Source organism: Cetorhinus maximus, chromosome 14 (genome assembly GCF_964194155.1).
Source record: "Cetorhinus maximus chromosome 14, sCetMax3.hap1.1, whole genome shotgun sequence".
Classification (NCBI taxonomy): Eukaryota; Metazoa; Chordata; class Chondrichthyes; order Lamniformes; family Cetorhinidae; genus Cetorhinus; species Cetorhinus maximus.
The window spans coordinates 115,584,169-115,609,521 of record NC_135892.1 but is presented as its reverse complement, the minus strand read 5'-3'; the positions used below and the strand labels follow the sequence as shown (position 1 = coordinate 115,609,521).

The following is a 25,353-nucleotide window of genomic DNA, read 5'->3' as shown; positions in this document are numbered from 1 at the left end:
CTTAGCAATAATCTGCTCACTGACACCAAGTTTCGGTTCCACCAGGGCCACTCAGCTCCTGACCCCATTACAGCCTTAGTTCAAACATGGACAAAAGAGCTGAACTCCTGAGGTGAGGTGAGAGTGACTGCCCTTGACATCAAGGCTGCATTTGACTGAGTGTGGCATCAAGGAACCCGAGCAAAACAGGGGTTAATGGGAATCAGGAGGAAAACTCTCTGCTGGTTGGAGTCATACCTAGCACAAAGGAAGATGGTTGTGGTTGTTGGAGGTCAATCACCTCAGCTGCAGGACAACACTGCAGGAGTTCCTCAGGGTAGTGTCCTCGGCTCAACCATCTTCAGCTGCTTCATCAATGACCTTCCTTCCATCACAAGGTCAGAAATAGGGATGTTCGCTGATGATTGCACAATGTTCAGCACCACTTGTGACTCCTCAGATACTGAAGCAGTCCATGTCCAAATGCAGCAAGACCAGGACAATATCTAGGCTTGGGCTGAAAGTGGCAAGTAACATTCGCACCACACAATTGCCAAGTGATGACCATCTCCAACAAGAGAGAATCCAACCATCGCTCCTTGACATTCAATTGCATTACCATCACTGAATCCCCCACTATCAACATCCTGGGGGTTACTATTGACCAGAAACTGAACTGGACTAGCCATATAAATACTGTGGCTACAAGAGCAGGTCAGAGACTAGGAATCCTGTGGCGAGTAACTCACCTCCTGGCTCCCCAAAGCCTGTCTATAAGGCACAAGTCAGGGGTGTGATGGAATACTCCCCACTTGCCTGGATGAGTGCAATTCCCACAATAATAAAGAAGCTCAACACCATTCAGGACAAAGCAGCCCCGCTTGATAGGGACCCTATCCATAAACATTCACTCCCTCCACCACCGATGCACAGTAGCAGCAGTGTGTACCATCTACAAGATGCACTGCAGGAATTCACCAAGGCTCCTTCGACAGCACCTTCCAAACCCATGCCCACTACCATCTAGAAGGACAGGGGCAGCAGACACTTGGGAACACCAACATCTGGAAGTTCCCCTCCAAGTCACTCATCATCCTGACTTGGAAATATTTTCCATTCCTTCACTGTCGTTGGGTCAAAATCCTGGAACTCCATCCCGAACATCACTGGGGATGTACCAATATCACATGGATTGCAGCGGCTCAAGAAGGCAGCTCACCACCACCTTCTCAAAGGCAATTAGGGATGGGTAATAAATGCTGGCCCAGCCAGCGAAGCCCATGTTCCAAAAATTAAAAATCCGTTTTTAAGGAGATTATAAGCAGGATGTTTAGAAAAGCATTATTTGAATGAATAAATAAAAATAATCGTGAAGAATGCACCTTAATAGTTTGATTGCTATGTTTGATAACTACTGTCTTGCCATCATAAGTATTACCTTACCAGGACTTTCAAATTTGCTATGACCGTCTCTTTTATAGTATACCAAATCTTCTGAATTAAATTCTCTCTCAGTTGATGCCTCAAATTTATTCAAATCTTCACTGAGGCCTGAGCCTTGATGAAAGCTGATCTCCTTGCATGCATAACATGCAAATCTGCAAAAAAAATGTAATGAATTGTAGCACTTTCTAGAACAGGAGGACTATCACATAGCACAGAAGGCAATTTGATATTTCTCCTAAAGACAAATTGATAAGGACTGTATCTGAAGTGGATTCTTTGCACAAACCTCCCGTGCCAGGCTGTTTTTCAACTTGCAGCCTGGTTAAACAGCTAAAATTTTATGCACTGTTTCAAAGATCACCACATGATTCCTTTCAGAGTCCAACACTGAAAATACAAGAGGTATTGTCACCTGACTAGTGCTCCGGCTACCCAGAGTAATGCTCTGGGTACATGGGTTCGAATCCCATCCTGGCCGATGGTAAATTTGAATGCAATAAAAGATCTGGAATTAAAAGTCTAATCATGACCATGAAACCATTGTCAATTGTCGTAAAAACCCATCTGGTTCACTTATGTCCTTTAGGGAAGGAAATCTGGCCTACATGTGACTCCAGACCCATAGCAATGTGGTTGACTTTTAAAAATGGCCTATCAAGCCACTCAGTTCTCAAGGACAATTAGGGATGGGCAATAAATGCTGGCCCAGCCAGCCACATCCCATGAATGAATAAAAAAAATACTGTGATGTTCATATTTTCACACATATCTCTGAATTCATCATTGCCAAATTCACCTTCATTATCAATCAGAAGCTTAATGGTTTTTTTTTGTTCATTCATGGGATGTGGGTGTCACTGGCTAGGCCAGCATTTATTGCCCATCCCTAACTGCATTGTTCAGAGGGTATTTAAGTGTCACCCACATTGCTGGAGTCACATATAGGCCAGACCTAGGACAGATTTCCTTCCCTAAAGAGCATTAGTGAATCAGATGGGTTTTTACAACAACCAGCAATGGTCATCATTAGACTTTTAATACCAATTTTTTTTAAAATTGAATTCCACCATTTGCTGTGGCAGAATTCAAACCCTTGTCTTTACTTAGAATTACTCTAGGTCTCTGGATTACTAGTCCAGAGACAATACCATTACACCATTGGTGTCACTTATCCATTTCTCTGTGATTTTGTATGTAATAAGCTTTTTGTCCTGACTGTATTATTGTAGAAGGACTAAATCTGGCTGCCAGGTTTACAAAATGAACGCTGCAAATATTTGTCTTTGTCCCATGTCTTTAGATCTATGGCAGCTACCTTGTTAAAGTCAAAGTAAGGTTTTTTTTAGTCCATTCATGGGATGTGGGCTTCACTGGCTGGGCCAGCATTTATTTCCCATCCCTAGTTGCCCTTGAGAAGGTGGTGGTGAGCTGCCTTCTTGAACCGCTGCAGTCCATGTGGTGTAGGTACACCCACAGTGCTGTTAGGGCGGGAGTTCCAGGATTTTGACCCAGTGACAGTGAAGGAACGGTGATATATTTCCAAGTCAGGATGGTGAGTGACTTGGAGGGGAACTTCCAGGTGTTGGTGTTCCCATGTGTCTGCTGCTCTTGTCCTTCTAGATGGTAGTGGCTGTAGGTTGGGAAGTTGCTGTCGAAGGAGCCTTGGTGAGTTCCTGCAGTGCATCTTGTAGATGGTACACACTGCTGCCACTGTGCATCGATGGTGGAGGGAGTGAATGTTTGTGGTTGGGTTGCCAATCAAGCGTTTGCTTTGTCCTGGATGGTGTCAAGCTCCTTGAGTGTTTTTGGAGCTGCACTCATCCAGGCAAGTGGGGAGTATCCCATCACACTCCTGACCTGTGCCGTGTGAATGGTGGGCAGGCATTGAGGGTCAGGAGGTGAGTTACTCTCTGCAAGGTTCCTAGCCTCTGACCTGCTGTTGTAGCCACAGTATTTATATGGCTGGTAAGTTCAGTTGCTGGTCAATGGTAACCTCCAGGATGTTGATAGTGGAGGATTCGGTGATGGTAATGCCATTGAATGTCAAGGGCCGATGGTTAGATTCTCTCTTGTTGGAGATGGTCAATGCCTGACACTTGTGTGACGTGAATGTTACTTGTCACTTGACAGCCCAAGCCTGGATGTTGTCCAGGTCTTGCTGTATTTGGACATAGACTGCTTCAGTATCTGAGGAATCACAAATGGTGCTTAACATTGTGCAATCATCAGTGAATATCCCCATTTTTGACCTAATGATGGGAGGAAGGTCATTGATGAAGCTGCTGAAGATGGTTGGGTCGAGGACACTACCCTGAGGAACTCCTGCAGTGATGTCCTGGAGCTGAGATGATTGACCTCCAACAACCACAACCATCTTCCTTTGTGCTAGGTATGACTCCAACCAGCGGAGAGTTTTTCCCCTGATTCCCATTGACTCCAGTTTTGCTCGGACTCCTTGATGCCACACTCGGCAGCGGCTGCCTTGATGACAAAGGCAGTCACTCTCACCTCACCTCTGGAGTTCAGCTCTTTTGTCTATGTTTGAACCAAGGTTGTAATGAGATCAGGAGCTGAGTGGTCCTGGCGAAACCCAAACTGGGCATCAGTCAGCAGGTTATTGCTAAACAAGTGCTGCTTGATAGCACTGTTGATGACCCCTTCCATCACTTTACTGATGATCAAGAGTAGACTGATGGTGCAGTAATTGGCCGGGTTGGACCTGTCTTGCTTTTTGTGTAGCGGACATACCTGGGCAATTTTCCACATTGCCAGGTAGATACCTGTGTTGTAGCTGTACTGGAACAGCTTGGCTAGGGGTGTGGCAAGTTTTGGAGCACCAGTTTTCAGTACTATTGCCGGAATATTGTCAGGGCCCATTGTAATACCCAGTGCCTTCAGTCGTTTTTTGATACCACATGGAGTGAATCGAACAGGCTGAAGATTGGCATCTGTGATGCCAGTTAGCTTGATGTCTATCATTGGGAAGGTGTTAGAATCCATCATGAAAGAGATTATAGCTGGGCACTTAGAAAAGTTCAAGGTAATCGGAAAGGGTCAGTATGGTTTTATGTAGGAGAAATTATGTATAAACAATCTATTAGAGCTCTTTGAAGGAGTGACGTGCTGTGGAGAAAGGGAAGCCTGTAGATATACTGTACTTGGATTTCCAGAAAGCATTTGATAAGGTGCCTCATCAAAGGTGATTGTGGAAAATAAAAGCTCATGGTGTAGGGGGTAACATAATAGCATGGATAGGAGATTGGCTGGCTTGCAAAAAACAGAGAGTATGTATAAATAGGTCTTTGTCTGATTGGCAGGATGTGACAAGTGGAGTCCCGCAGGGGTCTGTGCTGGGGCCTCAACTTTTTACAATTTACATCAATGACTTAGATGAGGGGAGCGAAGGCATGGCAGCTAAATTTGCAGACTATGTAAATCTAGGCAGGGAAGTATGTTGTGAAGAAGCCGTAAGGGGTTTGCAGATGGATATAGATATGTTGAATGAGTGGACAAAAATCTGGCAGATGGAGTGTGAAGTTGTTTGCTTTGGCAGAAAAAATAAAAAAAGCAGAGTATTACTTAAACTGCATAATTACTTAAACTGCATAATTACTTAGACTGCATAATTCCGAGGTACAAAAGTATCTGCGTATTCTAAATCATGAGTCACAAAAAGTTAATATGCAGGTACAGCATGTAATCAGGAGGCTAATGGAATGCTATCCTTTATTATGAAAGGAATTGAATATAAAAGTAAGGATGTTATGCTTCAGTTATACAGGGTATTGATGAGACCGCAACTCGAATACTGTGTGCAGTTTTGGTCTCCTTATATAAGGAAGGATGTAAATGCATTGGAGGCGGTTGAGAGGAGGTTTACTAGATTGATACCTGGAATGAGTGGGTTGTCTTATGAGGAAAGGTTGGACAGACTGGGCTTGTTTCACTGGAGTTTAGAAGAGTGAGGGGTGATTTGATTGAAGTTTACAAGATCCTGAACTGCCTTGACAAGGTGGACGTGGAAAGGATGTTTCCTCTTGTGGGTGAGTCCAGAACTAGGGGCAGTGTTTTAAAATTTTAAATTTTAAAATCGCCCTTTTAGGACAGAGATGAGGAGAATTTTTTTCTCTCAGAGGGTTGTGTGACTTTGGAATTCTCTGCCTCAGAAGGTGGTAGAGACGGGGCCATTGAATATTTTTAAGACAGAGGTAGATAGATTCTTGTTAGGCAAGGGAATCAAAGGTTATTGGGGGTAGATGGGAATGTGGAACTTGAAACACAAACTGATGAGCCATGATCATATTAAATTGCTGAGCAAGCACAAGGGGACGAATGGCCTACTTCAGCTCTTATTCCCTATGTTGGTAATGCTGGGGACCTCCGGAGGAGGCTGGGATGGATCATCCACTTGGCACTTCTGGCTGAAGATTGTTGCAAATGCTTCAGCCTTATCTTTAGCACTAATATGCTGGGTTCCTCCATCATTGAGTGGAGCCTCCTCCTCCAGTGAGTTGTTTAATTGTCCACCACCATTCACGACTGGATGTGGCAGGACTGCAGAGCTTAGATCTGATCCATTGGTTTTGGGATGCTTAGCCCTGTCTATCACTTGCTGCCTATGCTGTTTGGCTTGCAAGTAGTCCTGTGTTGTAGCTTCACCAGATTGACACCTCATTTTTAGTTTTGCCTGGGGATGCTATATTGGGTCTGTGGCAGGTGGTGAGGGAATCAACAAGAGGGAAAAACATACTTGACCTCATCCTCACCAACCTGTCTGCTGCAGATGCATCTGTCCATGGCAGTATCGGTAGGAGTGACCACTGCACAGTCGTTGTGGAGACAAAATCCCATCTTCACATTGAGGATGCCCTCCATCATGTTGTGTGGCACTACCACTGTGTGCTCCTGGCATGCCCTCCTGCACTCTTCATTGAAACAGGGTTGATCCCCTGACTTGATGGTAATGGTAGAGTGGGGGATATGCCGGGTGATGAGGTTACAGATTGTGTTCAAGTACAATTCTGCTACTGCTGATGGCCCACAGCGCCTCATGGTTACCCAGTCTTGAGTTGCTAGATCTGTTTGAAACCTATCCTATTTAGCATGGTGGTAGTGCCACACAACACGATGTGAAGGTGGGATTTTGTCTCCACAATGACTGTGTGGTGGTCACTCCTACCGATACTGCCATGGACAGATGCATCTGCAGCAGGCAGGTTGGTGAGGATGAGGTCGAGTCTGTTTTTTCCTCTTGTTGGTTCTGTCACTAACCCAGTCTAGCAACTATGCCTTTAGGACTCAGCCAGCTTGATCAGTAGTGGTGCTACCGAGCCACTCTTGGTGATGGACATTGAATTCCACCACCCAGAGTACATTCTGCACCCTTACCACCATCAGTGTTTCCTCCAAGTGGTGTTCAACATGGAGGAGGTGTACAGGTTCATCAGCTGAGGGGTGACGGTACATGCAAATTAACAGGAGGTTTCCTTGCTCATGTTTGACCTGATGCCATGAGACTTCATGGGGTCCAGAGTCGATGTTGAGGACTCCCAGGGCAACTCCCTCCCTACACCTTTTCTTGGTCTGTCCTGCTCGTGGGATAGGCATACCCACGACTGGTGATTATGGCGTCTGGGACATTATCTGTAAGGTGTGATTCTGTGAACATCACCCTGTCAGGCTGTTCCTTGACCAGTGGGACAGCTTTCCCAATTTTGCCACAAGCTCCCAGATATTAGTAAGGAGGGCTTTGCAGGGTTGGCAGGGCTGAGTTTGCTGTTGTTGTTTCAGGTGGCTAGGTCGATGGTGGTCCACCTGGTTTTATTCTTTATTGGCTTGTTTTTACACCTGAGTGGCTTGCTAGGCCATTTAAAAGTCTACCACATTGCTGTGGGTCTGGAGTCACATGTAGGCCAGGCCAGGTAAGGGCAGCAGATTTCCTTCTCTAAAGGACATTAGTGAACCAGATGGGTTTTTACAATAATGACTATCATTGGACATATTTTTATTGAGTTCAAAATCCACCATCTGCTGATGGGATTCAAACCCGGGTCCCCACTAGTCCAGTGACAATACCACTATGCCACCACCTCCCCAAGGTGCTAAAGGAAGGTTTGTTACAGGACATGGCAGTGTCCTTTTATATTTTTCGCAGGTTTTGTACTCCTCATTTATCTCTTCATCAGCCAGATCTGCATCTTTTAGCAGAATTTGTAATCTTTAATAAATAGGATAAACAAGTTAATGACTGATACAGGGTTATCGGGAGAGTGTGGGGCAGTGGGATTAGTTTGGGATTAGTAAAGGGCTATGGGGAGAAGGTGGGACGTGAGATTAGTTTGTGATTGATGCAGGTTTATGGGAAGAGAGTGGGTCAGTGGGAGTAGTTTGGGATTGGCACAGGGCTATGGGAAAATAGCGGGACAGTGAGATTAGTTCGGAATTGGCATGGGTTTATGGGAAAAGAGTGGGGCAATGGGGTTAGTTTAGGATTGATACAGGTTTACTAGGAGAGAATGGGACAGTAGGATTAGTTTTGGATCGGCACAGGGCTATGGGGAGAAAGTTGGGCAGTGGGATTAGTTTGGGATTGATACAGAGCTATGGGGAAAGAGTGGGATAGTGGGATTAGTTTAGGATTGATATAGGTTTACGAGGAGAGAATGGGGCAGTGGGATTAGTTTGGGATTGATACAGGTTTATGGGGAGAAGGTGGGGCAGTAGGATTAGTCTGGGATTATTATAGCATTTTGGGAAGGGAGCATGGCAGGGAGATTAGTTTGGGATTAATTTGGGACTGTGGAGAGAGTGTTAGGCAATGAGATTGAAACAGGGCTATGGGGAAAAGGTGAGACAATGGGTTTAGTTTCTGAATTGCTTAAGGAAGATGGGTTGAATGATCTCCATGCATAGTGGTAAATTTGTAAACTCTCGCGGACTTTGGTGATTCTGTGTGATCTCTCCTCAGATTTGGTGTCCCGAGTTGAATCCATTTGTAAGTTTTAGGGATAACTTCACAAACTGGGATCAGTCAGTGTGGTCAACGAGTATCTGCAACCAGACTGAGGTATGTTGGCCATTGGTTTACACAACTGTTCCTTCATTTATTTCCTTTTACTGAGGGAGGTTGATTAAGGGGCCACATCAAATTATTGGGAACAGCTGAGATAAGAAGCATTTCATGTTTAAATAACCCTGCTTGCTATGTCCCAGATAGTAGAACTGAGCTGAAATAACAAGAACTTATATTTATATAGCCCCTTTAACAGAATGAAACATCCCAAGGTGCTTTACAAGAGCCACATAAGGAGATATTGGGTCAGATGACCAAAAGCTTGGGCAAAGAGCTAGGGTTTAGAGAGTCTCTTAAAGGAAGAAAGTGAGGTAGAGATGCGAAGAGTTGTAGGAAGGGTATTCTAGAGCTTGGGGCCTGGGCAACTGAAGGTACAGCCACCAATATTGGAGCAATTAAAATTGGGGATGTAGAAGGGGTCAGAATCAAAAGAGCACAGAGAGTAGTCCATGTCCAAATGCAGCAAGACCTGGACAATACTCAGGCTTGGGTTGACAAGTGGCAAGTAACATTCGTGCCATGCAATGAACATCTCCAATAAGAGAGAACCTAACCATCACCCCTTTACATTCAATGGCATTACCATTGCTGAATCCCCCACTATCAACATCCTGGGGGTTACCATTGACCAGAAACTGAACTGGACTAGTCATATAAATACTGTGGCTACAAGAGCAGGTCAGAGGCTAGGAATCCTGCAGTGAGTAACTCACCTCCTGACTCCCCAAAGCCTGTCCACCATCTACAAGGCACAAGTCAGGAGTGTGGTTGAATAGTCCCCACTTTCCTGGATGAGTGCAGCTCCAACAACACTCAAGAAGCTTGACGCCATCCAGGACAAAGCAGCCCACTTGATTGGCACCACATCCACAAACATTCACTCCCTCTGATACACAGTGGGTACCATCCACAAGATGCACTGCAGAAATTCACCAATGCTCCTTAGACAGCACCTTCCAAAATCACAGCCGCTACCATCTAGAAGGACAAGGGCAGCAGACAGGTGGGAACACCACCGCCTGCAAGTTCCCCTCCAAGCCAGTCACCATCCTGACTTGGAAATATATCGCTGTTGCTTCACTGTCGCTGGGTCAAAATCCTGGAACCCCCTCCCTAACAGCACTGTGGGTGTACCTACGCCACACAGACTGCAGCGGTTCAGGAAGGCAGCTCACCACCACCTTCTCAAGGGCAATTAGGAGGAGGTGATGGCCTAGTGGTATTGTTGCTAGACTAGTAATCCAGAGACCCAGGGTAATGCTCTGGGGACCTGAGTTTGAATCCCACCAAGGCAGATGGTGGAATTTGAATTCAATAAAAACCTGAAATTAAAAGTCTGATGACCATGAAACCATGTCATTTTAAAAAAACGCACCTGGTTCACTAATGTCCTTTAGGGAAGGAAATCTGCTGCCCTACCTTCAGACCCAATGTGGTTGACTCTTAAATGCCCTCTAGATAAGGGCAATTAGGGATGGGCAATAAATGCTGGCCTAGCCAGCAACACCCACATCCTGTAAATGAATTAAAAAAAAATCTGAGGGTTGTGGGGCTCGAGGTGATTACAGAGATAGGGAGGACCAAGACCATGGAGGGATTTGAAAACAAGGATGAGAATTTTAAAATCGAGATGTTGCTTAACCAATGTAGGTCAGTGAGCACAGAGGGAAAGGAGAATGGGACTTGCTGTGAGTTAAGACATGGGCAGCAGAGTTTTGGCTGACCTCAAGTTTATGGAGGGTAGAAAGCAGAGACCACCTAAGGAGTGCATTGGAATGGTCAATTCTAGAGCCAACAAAGGCATGAATGAAAGTTTCAGCAGCAGATGAAATGAGTCTGCGATGTTACAGAGTGGAAACTGGCGTTCTTAATGACGGCATAAATATGAGGTCAGAAGTTCATCTCGGGGTCAAATCTGACATCAAGGTTCTGAACAGACTGGCTTAATCTCAGACTGTTGGCAGGGAGAGGGATGGAGTCGGCAGCTAGCAAGCAGTTTGAAAAGGGGACAGAAACTGGATGTTCAATGAGCAGTCTGATGACTTAGTGACAGTGGTTGAGAGAGTTTGTGCTGAGGTAGAGCTGGGTTTGATCGTACATGTGAAACCTATTGCTGTACCTTCAGGTGATGTTGCCAAAGGGCAGCATGTAGATGAGAAATAGGAAGGAAAACAATGAGAAAATGAGAATAAAGGGGAAACATCTCTTTTGCCAAGGCCAGACTGAAGACACAGGCAAAGAGAAAGGTCTTTAGAAGGAAGGGGTAAGGGAAGCAGAGTGAAGTGAACCTTAGAACCATAGAACACTACAGCACAGAAAACAGGCCATTCGGCCATTCTAGTCTGTGCCGAAATATTATTCCGCTAGTCCCATTGACCTGCACCTAGTCCATAACCCTCCAGACCTCTCCCATCCATGTATCTATCTAATTTATTCTTAAAACTTAAGAGTGAGCCCGCATTTACCACGTCAGATGGTAGCTCGTTCCACACTCTCACCACTCACTGAGTGAAGAAGTTCCCCCTAATGTTCCCCCTAATCCTTTCCCCTTTCACCCTAAAGCCATGTCCTCTCGTGTTTATCTCTCCTAATCTAAGTGGAAAGAGCCTACTCGCATTTATTCTATCTACACCCCTCATAATTTTGTAAACTTCTATCAAATCTCCCCTCATTCTTCTACGCTCCAAGGAATAAAGTCCTAACCTGTTTAATCTTTCCCTGTAACTCAACTCCTTAAGACCCGGCAACATCCTAGTAAATCTTCTCTGCACTCTTTCAATCTTACTGAAACCCTTCCTGTAGTTAGGCGACCAGAACTGCACACAATACTCCAAAGTTGGCCTCACCAATGTCTTATACAACCTCACCATAACATCCCAACTCCTATACTCAATACTTTGATTTATGAAGGCCAGTATGCCAAAAGTTTTCATTACAACCCTGTGTACCTGTGACGCCACTTTCAGGGAATTATGTATCTGAACTCCCAGATCCCTTTGTTCCTCCGCACTCCTCAGTGCCCTACCATTTACTTTGTATGTCCTACCTTGGTTTGTCCTTCCAAAATGCAACACCTCACACTTTTCCGCATTAAATTCCATCTGCCATTTTCTGGCTCATTTTTCCAGTTGGTCCAGATCTCTCTGCAAGCTTTGAAAGCCTTCCTCACTGTCCACAACGCCTCCAATCTTAGTGTCATCAGCAAACTTGCTGATCCAATTTACCACATTATCATCCAAATCATTGATATAGACAACAAACAACAATGGTCCCAGCACAGATCCCTGAGGCACACCACTAGTCACAGACCTCCAGTCTGAGAAGCAATCATCCACTACCACTCTCTGTCTTCTCCCACACAGCCAATTTCGAATCCAGTTTACAACCTCTCCATGGATACCAAGTGTCTGAACCTTCTGAACTAACCTCCCATGTGGGACCTTGTCAAAGGCCTTACTAAAGTCCATGTAGACAACATCCACAGCCTTTCCTTCATCTACTTTCTTGGTAACCTCCTCGAAAAACTCTACAAGGTTCGTTAAACACGACCTACCACGCACAAAGCCATGCTGACTATCCTTAATCAGCCCTTGGCTGTCCAAATAATTATATATCTGATCTCTCAGAACACCTTCCAATAATTTACCTACTACTGACGTCAGGCTCACTGGCCTGTAATTACCTGGTTTACTTTTGGAGCCTTTTTTAAACAACGGAACAACATGAGCTACCCTCCAATCCTCCGGCACCTCACCCGTGGCTAAGGACATTTTAAATATTTCTGCCAGGGCCCCTGCAATTTCTACACTAGTCTCCCTCAAGGTCTGAGGGAATATCATGTCAGGCCCGGGGGATTTATCTACCTTTATTCACTGTAAGGCAGCAAGCACCTCCTCTTTAATCTCTATATGTTCCATGAAACTACTGCTTGTTTCCCTTCCTTCCTTATACACTATGCCAGTTTCCTGAGTAAATACTGATGCAAAAAAACTGCTTAAGATCTCCCCCATCTCGTGAGGCTCCACACATAAACGACCACTCTGATCTTCAAGGGGACCAATTGTGTCCCTTACTATCCTTTTACTCTTAATATACTTGTAGAAACCCTTCGGGTTTACCTTCACATTATCTGCCAAAGCAACCTCATGCCTTCTTTTTGCCTTCCTGATTTCCTTTTTTAGTATTTTCTTACATTTTCTATACTCTACAAGTACCTCATTTGCTTCTTGTTGCCTATACCTGCTATACACCTCTCTCTTCTTCTTAACCAGATCACCAATATCCCTTGAAAACCAAGGTTCCCTATGCCTGTTAACTTTGCCTTTAATCCTGACAGGAACATGCAAACTCTGCACTCTCAAAATTTCGCCTTTGAATGCCTTCCACTTACTGAACACATCCTTGCCAGAAAACAACTTATCCTAATCCACTCTTCCTAGATCCTTTCTCATTTCCACAAAATTGGCCTTTCTCCAATTTAGAATCTCAACTCGAGGACCAGACCTATCCTTATCCATAATTAGCTTAAAACTAATGACATTGTGGTCACTGGACCCAAAATTTTCGCCTACACATACTTCTGTCACCTGACCTGTCTGGTTCCCTAATAGGAGATCAAGTATTGCATCCTCTCTTGTTGGTACCTCTATACAATGCTTTAGAAAACTTTCCTGAACACATTTGACATACTCCAAGCCATCCAGCCCTTTTACAGTATGGGAGTCCCAGTCAATATGTGGAAAGTTAAAATCTCCTACTATCACAACTTTCTGTTTCTTACATCGGTCTGCTATCTCTCTACAGATTTGCTCCTCCAATTCTCTCTGACTATTGGGCGGTCTATAATATAACCCTATTAGTGTGGTCACACCTTTCCCATTCCTCAGCTCCACCCACATGGCCTCTGTAGACGAGCCCTCCGAGCTGTCCTGCTTACGCACAGCTGTGATATTTTCCCTGACTAGTAATGCCACTCCTCCCCCTTTCATCCCTCCCCCTCTATCACGTCTGAAACAACGGAACCCCGGAACATTGAGCTGCCAGTCCTGCCCCTCCTGCAACCAAGTCTCACTAATAGCAATAATGTCGTAATCCCACGTGCCAATCCACACCCTAAACTCATCTGCCTTTCCGACAATACTCCTTGCATTGAAATAGATGCACCTGAGAACATTTCTATCACGTACAGACACTTGATTTCTGTCTATACATGCATTCCTCGCTTGACCTTTATCCTCCTCCACCTCACTATCTGCTCTAACACTCTGGTTCCCCTCCCCCTGCAAATCTAGTTTAAACGCCCTGGAGCAGCACTAGCAAACCTACCCACAAGGATGTTAGTCCCCCTCCAGTTCAGGTGCAAACCGTCCCATCGGAACAGGTCCCACCTTCCCTGGAACAGAGCCCAATTGTCAAGAAACATGAAGCCCTCCCTCCTGCACCATCTCCTTAGCCACGTATTTAGCTGCATTATCCTCCTATTTCTAGCCTCACTAGCACGCGGCACAGGTAGCACTCCTGAGATCGTAACCCTGGAGGTCCTGCCCTTCAACTTTGCACCTAACTCCCTAAACTCTCTTTGCAGGACCTCCTCCTCCTTCCTATCCACGTCATCGGTCCCTACATGGACCACGACATCTGGCTGCTCACCCTCCCTCCTGAGAATACTGAGAACTCGATCCAAGATACCCTGGCACCAGGGAGGCAACAGACCATCCGGGATTCTCGTTCTCTCCCACAGAACCTCCTATCTGTCCCCCTAACTATTGAATCCCCTATCACTACTGCTCTCCTCTTTTCCCTCCCTCCTTTCTGAGCTGAGGGTCCAGCCTCGGTGCCAGAGACGCGACCACTACAACTTGTCCCTGGTAGGTCGTCCCCACCAACAGTATCCAAAATGGTATACCTATTGTAGATGGGAACGGCCACAGGGGTGCTCTGCTCTTTCTGTCTATTCCCCTTCCCTCTCCTGACAGTCACCCAGCAGCCTGCCTCCTGCCTTTTAGGGGTGACTGTCTCCCTGAAACTCCTGTCTATTACTGCCTCTGCCTCCAGGATGATCCGAAGTTCATCCAGCTCCAGCTCCAGTTCCCTAACTCGGCTTCTCAGGAGCTGCAGCTGGATGCACCTTTTGCAGGTGTAGTCATCGGGGACAATTGTGCTGTCCCAGACTTCCCACATGCTGCATTCGGAGCACTCGACTGCCCCAACTGCTGCCTCCATTACCTACTCCTAATTTAATTAAAGGAACTTACCTGGCCCTACCCCACTGGGAGCAAGCGCGTCCTCAGCCTCTGCTCGTCCTCAGCCTCTGCTTGCCGAAGCCTCTAGAGCCAAAGCCTCAAAGCTCCACTCCTTCACTGGGCCACTCACACACTGGCCCCTCCTCTTCAGCTTCCCCTCCTTTTATTTGCAATCTCCGTGCTCTTTTTCAAATTATGAGTGCAAGAGTCCTTCTCCTCGATTCCCTCCTGAGGAGTGGTGACTGCGCTGACTTCTCCCAGAATGCTTCAGTCACTTCTCACCAGCGCCCTCTGGTTTACAGAGAGAATGTGCGACTTTGGAGGGTTTCTTGGCTAATCTGTGGTCATCTCTCCAAATTGTGGCACAAAACCTCAGTTATTGGCGCGGAGGACTTTGCAGGATCAACTGGGCAGGATGTGCCATTTTTGTCTCCCGTGGCTATGTCAATGTAAGGTGGTCAGTCAGTTTTTAACCTTATTTAACTTTCCTGTAGTAGTTTCATTCAACTTGGCATTTTACAGAGTAGATAGGGGGAATCTGTTGCCATTGGCAGAGGGATCAAGAATTAAAGGGCACAGATTTAAGGTAATTGGTGAAAGAAGCAAAAGTGATGTGTGAAAAGACTTTTTCACACAGTGAGCGGTTAGGGTCTGGAATGCACTGCCTGGGATTGTGGTGGGGGCAGGTTCAATCGAGGCATTCAAAAGGGAATTAGATGATTATTTGAAAAGAAACAATGTGCAGGGTTACGGGGAGAAGGCAGGAGATTGGCACAAGGTAAAATGCCCATTCGGAGAGTCGGTGTCACCACGATGGGCTGAATGGCCTTCTTTTTTGCCACAACAATTCTGTGATTCAGAGGGCAGTTAATAGTCAACCACATTGTTGTGGGTCTGGAGTCACAATTAGGCCAGACCAGGTGAGGATGTAGATTTTGTCCCTTGAAGAAAATTAGTGAACCAGAAGAGTTTTTACAACAATCTGGTAGTTTCATTACTGAGGCTAGCTTTTTATTCTAGATTAATTGAATTTAAATTTCCTAAACTGTTGCAGTGGGATTTGAACTCATGACTCTGGAAAATTCACCTGGGCCTCTGCAATACTAGCCCAGTAACATAATGGTGTTGAAATTAGAGGCTTATGGGTAATTAAGGAAACCAAAGATGGTTTCTGACATTGAGGCTCGTGAATTGCCTTTGGATAGTCTCAGATGGTTATAATGTTCTGTCATGGTCTGAGAGTCTTCCTGTTATGGACATTGACTTGTCTTGGAATATATATTTTTAAAATTTGCACTTGGAATGTGAGTGGTGGTGGCAAAATGATACTTACTGGCGATCCCTTGTTGCCCTGGGAAAGGATGGTAGTCTTCCTCCTCGATTCTCTGCAGTCCTTGTGGTGTTGGTGTTCCCACAGTGGTTTTAGGTTGGGAATTCCAGGACATTGTCTTGGACACATTGAAGGAAGAGTGATATAAGATCCAAGTCATGATGGTGTATGACCTGAGGGGGCATTTAACATGATGGTGCCTCAATAACGTTGATGGTAGAGCCACAGGAAAGGAGAGCAGCTGAAGTGACCTTGATAAGTGAGATACTGTAGATTATATTCACTCCTACCATAGTGTGCTAGTGGTTGAGAGGGTGCATAGAGGTACGTCTTCAGCTAACTGATCAATTCTGGATAGTGTTGAGTTTCTTGAGAGTTGCTGTGGGTGCACCATCATGGCAAGCTGGGAGGACAGAATGGTGAGTGGCTAATGGTTAGTCCCAGGAGCAAGTGAAGGGCAGCCTACATCTGTACATTGGCCATTGCTGAATTAGAAGATGCCTCTGGAACCACAGTCCAACACTTCTGAGGGGAGAACACAACAGCTGGACTGAATAATGGAATGCATATGGGCAGTAGGAATGTGAGAAGTTGCTCTAATCCTAACATTGTGTCTTTTCTTAGTATTTTGTCCTGAGCGGGGTGACATCAATGGTCAGCTGTGCTGTCTTTCTTCATCTACACTCGATGGCAAAACTGTTGTGTCTCATTGTGATCACTGCTGTCTACTGCTACATCACCCACCTCAGTTTCGGACACTTGACTGTGCCGCTGAAAGAAGAATTGCCCAGGTAATCTCACAGGGATCGACTGATGGGATATTGCTCAGAAATCAGCACTTTGATCTATCTGAAACTCCCTTCCCATAGTGTGGATTTCCAAATTATACATTGTGCTCCACTGATCTCACAAAGGCTTTCTTCTCAATTCACCTTTACATGTCAGCCTTCATATTAAGGATGACATTAGTAATGTAGTGAAAGATGACCTTGGTTTGAAAGAACAAGATGTAGAATCAGTTTGGGTAGAGATAAGAAATAGGAAAGGTAAGAGGTGACTTGTGGGAGTCATTTATAGGTCCCCTAACAGTAGCTATACTGAAAGACAGGGTATACAGGAAGAAATAAATGGGGCGTGTCAGAAAGGTACCACAATTATCATGGGTGACTTAACCCACATATAGATTGGGAAAATCAGATTGGTAAAGGTAGCCTGGAACATAAGTTCACGGAGTGGTATTTGGGACAATTTCTTAGAGCAGTATGTCCTAGAGCCAACTAGGGGGCAGACTATTCTAGACCTGGTAATGAGCAATGAGGCAGGATTAATCAATAACCTCATGGTAAAGGAGCCTCTAGGTAACAACAATCATAACATGATGGAATTTCACATTCAGTTTGAAGGGGTGAAGTGTGGGTCTGGTGTTTTAAACCGGAATAAAGATAATAATAAGGGTACAAAAGCATAGCTGGTTATAGTGGACTGGGAAACTAGGTTAAGAGGTAGGACAGTAGAGATTCAGGGCAGAGTTTTAAGGAGATGTTTAATAACATTCAGCAAAGATTTATCCCAGTGAGAAAGAAAGAGTCTGAGAAGGATGCATCATCCAGGGCTCAATAAAGAAGTTAAAGATAGTATCAAATTGAAAGAAACACTGTACAAACCGGCAAAGATTAGAGGTGGGACAGAGGATTGGTCAGATTTTAAGAACCAGCAAAGAATGACTGAAATAAATAGAGTGAAAAAGTTGAGCCTGAGAGAAAGCCGGCTAGTAATATAAAAGCAGATAGTAAGAGTTTCTACAAACTTTTAAATAAGGAAAAGAGTAACTAAAGCCAGTGTTGGTCCTCTAGAGAGAGAGTTTGGGGAATTGATAGTGGAAAACAAGGAAATGACAGAGGTGTTGAACAGGTATTTCGTGTCTGTCTTCACTGTAGAAGACTTAGGAAACTTCCCAAACAGGGGCGAACGAGAGAGGAATTTAAAACAATCACCATCACTATGGAAAAGGTGCTGGCATGAGGTTTCATGAAGGATTTATAATTTCAAATAAATTTTTTAATTAAAATTAATTGACATGTCCTAGCTCATGTGACACTGTCACATGATGGGACATGTCTGAATTTTTTTTTAAATTTTAAATTTTTCATAATGAAATTAAACTCCCTGAGGCAGCTCTGTGCCACAGGGAGATTTCTCAGCGACTCAGGCCCTTCCCCCAACCGCACAGGGAGCGCTCAGCGTTTCCGGGTGCACATCACACTGGGCAGGCCCGAATTGGCCCATCCACGTAGAATGGCGGCCCCCAGCTGATGGCGGGTGGTGATCAGCTGCTCACCCGCTCCTGCACAGCACCGCCCCCACCGACAGGGAGAAGATTCTGTCTCCCTGAAAGGAAGTGGCTGCAGAGATTGAAGATGCATTGGTTATAATCTTTAAAAATTCCTTAAATTCTGGAAGGGCCCCAGTGGATTGGAAAATAACAAATGTAACACTTTTATTCAAGAAAGCGGGAAGACAGAAAACCGAAAACGATGGTGGTCAGTTAGCCTAATAACTGTCATAGGGAAATTGCTAAAATTTGCTATCAACATCCTGGGGGTTACCATTCACCAGAAACTGAACCGGACTAGCCAAATAAATATTGTGGCTACAAGAGCAGGTCAGAGGCTGGGAATGCTGCAGCGAGTAACTCACCTCCTGACTCCCCAAAGCCTGCCCACCATCTACAAGTCAGGAGTGTGATGGAATACTCCCCACTTGTCTGGATGAGTGCAGCTCCCACAACACTCAAGAAGCTTAACACCATCCAGGCTAAAGCAGCCCACTTGATTGGCAAACATTCCACAAACATTCACTCCCTCCACCACCGACGCACAGTAGCAGTAGTGTGTACTGTCTACAAGATACGCTGCAGGGACTCACCAAGGCTCCTTTGACAGCACCTTCCAAACCCACGACCACTGTCACCTAGATGAACAAGGGCAGTAGATAGATGGGAACACCACCACCTGGAAGTTCCCCTCCAAGTCACTCACCATCCTGACTTGGAAATATATCGCCGTTCCTTCATTGTCGCTGGGTCAAAATCCTGGAACTCCCTCTCTAACAGCACTGTGGGTGTACCTACACCACATGGACTGCAGCGGTTCAAGAAGGCAGCTCACCACCACCTTCTCAAGGGGCAACTAGGGATGGACAATTAAAATGCTGTTTTAGCCAGCAAAGCCCATGTTCCAAAGATTAAAAATCCGTTTTTAAGGAGATTACAAGCAGGATGTTTAGAAAAGCATAATTTGATCAGGCAGAGTCAACATGGCTTTGTGAAAGGAAATCGTGTTTAACTAATTTATTAGAGTTTTTTAAGGAAGTAGCAAGCAAAATGGATAAAGGGGAATCTGTAGATGTGGTGTAGTTGGATTTCCAACAGGCATTTGATATGATGCTGCATCAAAGGTCGCTACACAAGATAAGATGACATGGTGTGAGGGGAACATATTAGCATGGATAAAGGATTGGTTAGCTAACAGGAAGCAGACAGTAGGGATGTGTGCGTCTTTTTCAGATTGGCAAGCTGTAACTAGTGGAGTGCCACAGTGATCTGTGCTGGGGCCTCAACTATTTACAATCTACACCAGTGATTTGAATGAAGGGACTAAATGTACGGTAGTTACCTTTTCTGATGACACCAAGATAGGTCAGAAAGTAAATTGTCAAGAGGAGGTAGAGAGTCTGCAAAGGGATAGTGACAGGTTAAGTGAATGGGCAAAAATTTGTCAGATCGAGAATTATCTGGGAAAATGTGAACTTGTCCAATTTAGTATGAAAAATAGAAAAGCAGCAAATTATTCAAATGGAGAGAGATTGCAGAACTCGGTGGTACAGAGGGATCTGGGTGTCCTGGTACGTGAATCACAAAAGGTCAGTGTGCAGGTAGAGCAAGTGATTCGGAAGGCAGATGGAATGTTGGTGTTTATTGACAGGGGAATGGAATATAAAAACAAGGAAGTTTTACTGCAGCTGTACAGGGCCCTGGTGAGACCACATCTGGGGCACTGTATACAGTTTTGTTCTCATTTTAAAAAAGGTATAATTGCATTAGAAGCAGTTCAGAGAAGGTTCAATCGACTCATTCCTGGGATGAAGAGCTTATCCTATGAAGAAAGATTAAACAGGTTGGGATATACCCATTGGGGTTTAGGAGAGTGAGAGGTAATTTTATTGAAACACATAAGATCCTGAGGGGAGTTGATAGGGTGGATACCGGGAGGATATTTCCTCTTGCGGGAGAGACTAGAACCAGAGGACACAGTTTAAGAATAAGAGGTCTCCCTTTTAAGACTGAGATGAGGAGAAATTTATTCTCACAAAGGGTCACTAGTCTGTGGAGTTCTCTTCCCCAGAGAGCTGTGGAGGGCGACTCATTGAATTTATTTAAGGCAGAGTTAGACAGATTTTTGTTAGGCAAGGGAGTCAAGGGTTATGGGCAAAGTGCAGCTGAGACCACAATCAGATCAGCAGAGCAGGTTTAAAGCCGATTCCTGCTCCTCAAGTCCTATGTTCCTCAGAAGGAGACTGTAGCAGTAAATAGTTCAGTAAAACTTGAGGCAAAGAATCTGTTCAGTACAAATATCATCTGTAATTTCAATTTGCTCATCCCTTAGTGGCCCTTTCCCCATTATGATTTTCAATACAACAACGTTAATTTATATAGCACCTTCCACGTAGTAAAACATTACAAGGTACTTCACAGGAGCGATTATTGAACAAAATATGACACCGAGCCACATACTAGGACAGGTGATCATAGGGGAGGTGGTGGCATAATGATATTGTCACTGGGCTGGTATTCCAGAGGCCCGGAATGATGTTCTGGGGGCCTGGGTTTGAACCCCACCAGGGCAGGTGGTGAAATTTGAATTCAATAAAAATCTGGAATTAAAAATCTAATGATGACCACAAAACCATTGCCGATTGGCAACAAATTCATGATCTCCAGCGGTGGAGCAAAGGAAATTGGGGATGCAGAAGAGGTTGGTATTGGAAGAAAGCAGAAATCTCAGACGGCTGTCGGTCTGGAGGAGATTACAGCTCCCTTTCACATTCCAAGGGGAACCATCCCAATCTCGCCTCTTCGCGTAACTGAAATTCCTTATTCCTTAATGTTTGTGCAGTCTATATTCTTCTTAATCATTCTCTTAATCCATCTTATATTGTGATTTACTGCTCACAGGATATTCTCTGGTAAGTTTTTCTGTTATCGCCTCTGGCTTATTTCCCATTTCAATGTCGACTGGATCTTTTACCCTTATTGAGTGAATTACACATTGGCCATAAAGGAGCCTTGTACACACTGTGAAAAAATCTGCACCCCTTTCCTCATTTTTACTCCCTCTCCCTGACAGTTTATTTTTGGGATAATTGGGATAATTGACTTTTTTATGCATTTCATATATTTACCTTCATATTTTTTCCTCCACTTGCTTCCCGCTCTTATTGAAACATACAAAATTCCGAAGGGACTTGACAGGGTGGACCCTGAGAGCTTGTTTCTCCTGGCTTGAGAATCTAGTGCACATTTGAGGCTGGGATAGGCAGACTTTTGGTCTCTCAGAGAATCAAGGGATATGGGTAGCGAGCGGGAAAGTGGAGTTGAAGCCAAAGGTCAGCCATAATTGTATTGAATGGTGGAACATGCTCGAGAAGCTGACTTGTCTTCTCTTCCTCCTATTTAATATGTTCTTCTGGCAGACACAGGCTGCAGTATTCCCTTCATAACGTGACCTATCTTGAATGGTGGAGCAGGCGCGACAGACCTTACGGTCTACTCCTGCTTCTATTTCTTGTGTTGTGTATCCCTTCCTGCTCTTTATCTTAATCCATGTGAATCTGTTTCGATTTTTATTAATTGTCTTTTCTAGTTACTGCCATTATATTTCTGATGAACATAGGTCTCCCATCTCCGATTCCCCTTTTTCTCTAAATAAATTTTCTCTCAATTCTCCTCCTGCACCTAAAGGCACATGAGGCAGACAAAGCACAGGCTTAGGTCTGTTTCCCTAGCTTATTTTTCCTGGAACAGGTCATAAGCCTTTCACCAGCAGACATAGCTTGAGGGGCACTACTCTGGTTCAAGCACGGATGACCAGGAGACTCTGACCACCTGCCATAGGCATTTTGGAAGGATTTAAAGTTTGATAATCAACCTGTCTGGCCACATTATGAATGCACCTTCCATGGCCATTAAGTCCTAGAGTGGGACTTGAACCCAGAGCTTCTGACTTGGAGGCAGGAATGTGACCCATTGCGCCACAAGACCTCTATAAATACGTTTTAACCTGTAATATTTAACTGCCAACCCTGTCCTGTCTGTAGCTATGTTTCTGTCATCCCAATTTATTTCTTAATTTCTAATTACTAGCTCTTAAATCTTCTGGTTTGTTGCTGAGGCTCTGTACATTGCTGCACAGGCAAATTTAACATCTATTATCATTGAAATAAATAAACCAGAGTCAGATTCCAGTCAGCAATTCACTCACAAATTTCTGTTATGTGTAGTAATGAAATAAAATAAGTCTAAAATTCAGGAACAAATTCAGGAAATGTGCATGTTTACACACAGCCTTGGCAGATACAGAACACGACACTTAGAAAATAATGGTGGGATTGGGCAAAGTCAATGCAGATGTATGAAAGGGAAATCATGTTTAACAAACCTGTTGGAACTTTTCTGAGGATGTAGCTAGCAAACTAGATAAGGTGGATTTTCAGAAGGCTTTTGATAAGGTCCCACACAGGAGGTTACCAAACAAAATTGGAGCACAAGGGATTGAGGGTGAATATACTGGCATTGGATTGAAACTGGTTAATGGGCAGAAAACAGGGTAGGAATAAATGCGTCGTTTTCAGGTTGGTAGGCTGCGACTAGTGGGGTACTGCAATGATCAATGCTTGGGCCCCAGCTATTCACAATCTATATCAATGATTTGGGGAGTAAATGTAATATTTCCAAAACTAGGTGGAAGTGTGATTTGTGAGGAGGATGCAAAGACACTTCAAGGGAATTTGGAGAGACTAAGTGAATCGGCAAAAATTTGGCAGAAGGAATACAATGTGAAGAAATGTGAAAATGTTAGAAGCTATTATTAAAGGTGTTGTAGCAGGGCACTAGAACAATTAAGGCAATCAGGCAGAGTCAACATGGTTTTGTGGAAAGGAAATCATGTTTAACCAATTTATTGGAGTTCTTTGAAGGAGTTACATGCGCGGTGGATAAAGGGGAGCCGGTAAACATACTGTACTTGGATTTCCAGAAGGCATTTGACAAGGTGCCACATTAAAAGTTATTGTGGAAAAAAAAACCATGGTGTTTGGGGTAACAGATTGGCATGGATAAAAGATTGGCTAGCTAACAGGATACAGAGAGTAGCCATAAATGGATCTTTTTCTAGTTGGCAGGATGTAACGACAGTGAAGTTGGAGAAATAGTGCAAGAAGGGGCGAGACTGAAAGCGGAGTCAGGAGTTAAAATAGCACGAGAAGGGGCAAGACTAAGATAGACACAATAAATTGTAGTAAATGTAGGAATTATTGTAGATTAAGATAATAATTAAAATAAATAAGTAAATACTGTCTGCATTGGAGTGCTGCTTTGGGCTGCATTAGAGTGCTTCAGTTGGAGTTTGGTGAGAGAGGGACTTTTAAGGGTTAATTTCTATCTAAAGTCTAAACTTCCTTTAATTTAGCAACAAACTAAAAGTAGCTCTTTGGGTTGGGAGAAGGTGAGTTTTAGCCCAGCTTTAAAATAGAGGTTATATAGGCTCTGCTGCAGCTGCAGCTAGTTAATTAGCTAACTGGCCTAAACAAGTTTTCAGACACTGGATTCAGGCAGCGTAAAAGCAGGCAATCTATAGTGCTGCTTTTGTTTGCACTGGAGTGCTGCTTTGGGCTACATTAGCATGCTTCAGTTGGAGTTTGAGTTTGGAGTTGAGAGAGGGAGTTTGCTGAAGAGAGAAGGAGGTGATCCTTTCATTTCCTACCTTTCCTCAATAAGAAGAGCAGTGGCCTTGGTAAGTAGGACCTGGTGAGTATTTCTTCTGTCCTTAATATTCTCTAAACTAGAGGAAGTAAAAGTAAAAGGAGTAATTTAAGGGTAAGTCATGGCAGGGAAGTAGAATGATCCTCCTGTGTGATGTGGGAAGTCAGGGACACTTCCAGTGACCAGGGTGACCATGTGTGCAGGAAGTTTCTCCATCTGCAGCTACTCAAAATCCATCTTTTGGAGCTGGAGCAGCACCTGGAGTCACTGTGGAGCATCCGTAAGGATGAGATCTTCGTGGATAGCACGTACAGTGAGTAGCTACACCGCAGGTAAAGAGTGCACAGGCAGAAAGGGAATAGGTGACTGCCAGACAGCATAAAGGCACTAGGCGGGTAGTGCAGGAGTCTCCTGGGTCCATCTCTCTCTCCAATGGATTTTCCATTTTGGATACTGCTGGGGAGTGGCTTCTCATGGGAATGCAGCAAGAACCAAGTCCGTGGCACCACGAGTGGCTCGGCTGCACAAAGGGGGAGAAAAAGAGTGATAGAAGATTCTATTGTAAGAGGAACAGATAGACATTTTGGCAGCCACAGATGTGACTCCAGGATGGTATGTTGCCTCCCTGGTGCCAGGGTCAAGGATGTCACTGAGAGACTGCAGGACATTCTGAAGGGGTGGGTGAACAGCCAGAGGTTGTGGTTCATATCGGTAACAACGACATAGGTAAAAGGAGGGATGAGGTCCTGAAAGCAGAGTGTAGGAAGCTAGGAAAGAAATTAAAAAGCAGTACCTCAAAGGTAGTAATCTCAGGATTACTTCCAGTGCCATGTGTTAGCGAGATCAGGAACGTGAGAATAGACCAGATGAATGCGTGGCTGGTGAGATGGTGTAGGAGGGAGGGATTTAGATTCCTGAAGCATTGGGACCGATTCTGGGGAATATGGGACCTGTACAAGCTGGACAGGTTGCACCCCAGAAGGACCGGGACCAACATTCGCTAGTACTTTCGGGGGAGGTTTAAACTAGAGTGTCGGGGGGATGGGAACCTGAGCAGGGAGATACAAGAGAAGGAAACAAAGAAAGGAATGAAAGTGAGAAAAGTTGAAAGCAAAAGTGGAAGGCAGAGGAAACAAGGTCTAGCAGCAGATAGGGCCATAGTACAAAAAAGATGTGTAAAAATGTTAAAAAGGCAAGTCTAAATGCAGTGTATCTGAATGCACGGAGCATTCACAATAAGGTAGAT

The 25,353-nt window shown here is 44.6% G+C and overlaps 1 protein-coding gene across 1 annotated transcript in view; it reads left to right on the top strand.

Annotated features, from left to right (window-relative positions):
* Nucleotides 1–25,353, top strand: part of LOC144690014 (adenylate cyclase type 8-like) — a 181,805-nt gene that overhangs the window by 113,590 nt on the left and 42,862 nt on the right. The window contains exons 11-12 of the mRNA XM_078557546.1: nucleotides 8,393–8,491; nucleotides 16,694–16,860. Coding sequence (XP_078413672.1) covers nucleotides 8,393–8,491; nucleotides 16,694–16,860 — 266 coding nt within the window. The remainder of the gene's footprint in view (nucleotides 1–8,392; nucleotides 8,492–16,693; nucleotides 16,861–25,353) is intronic.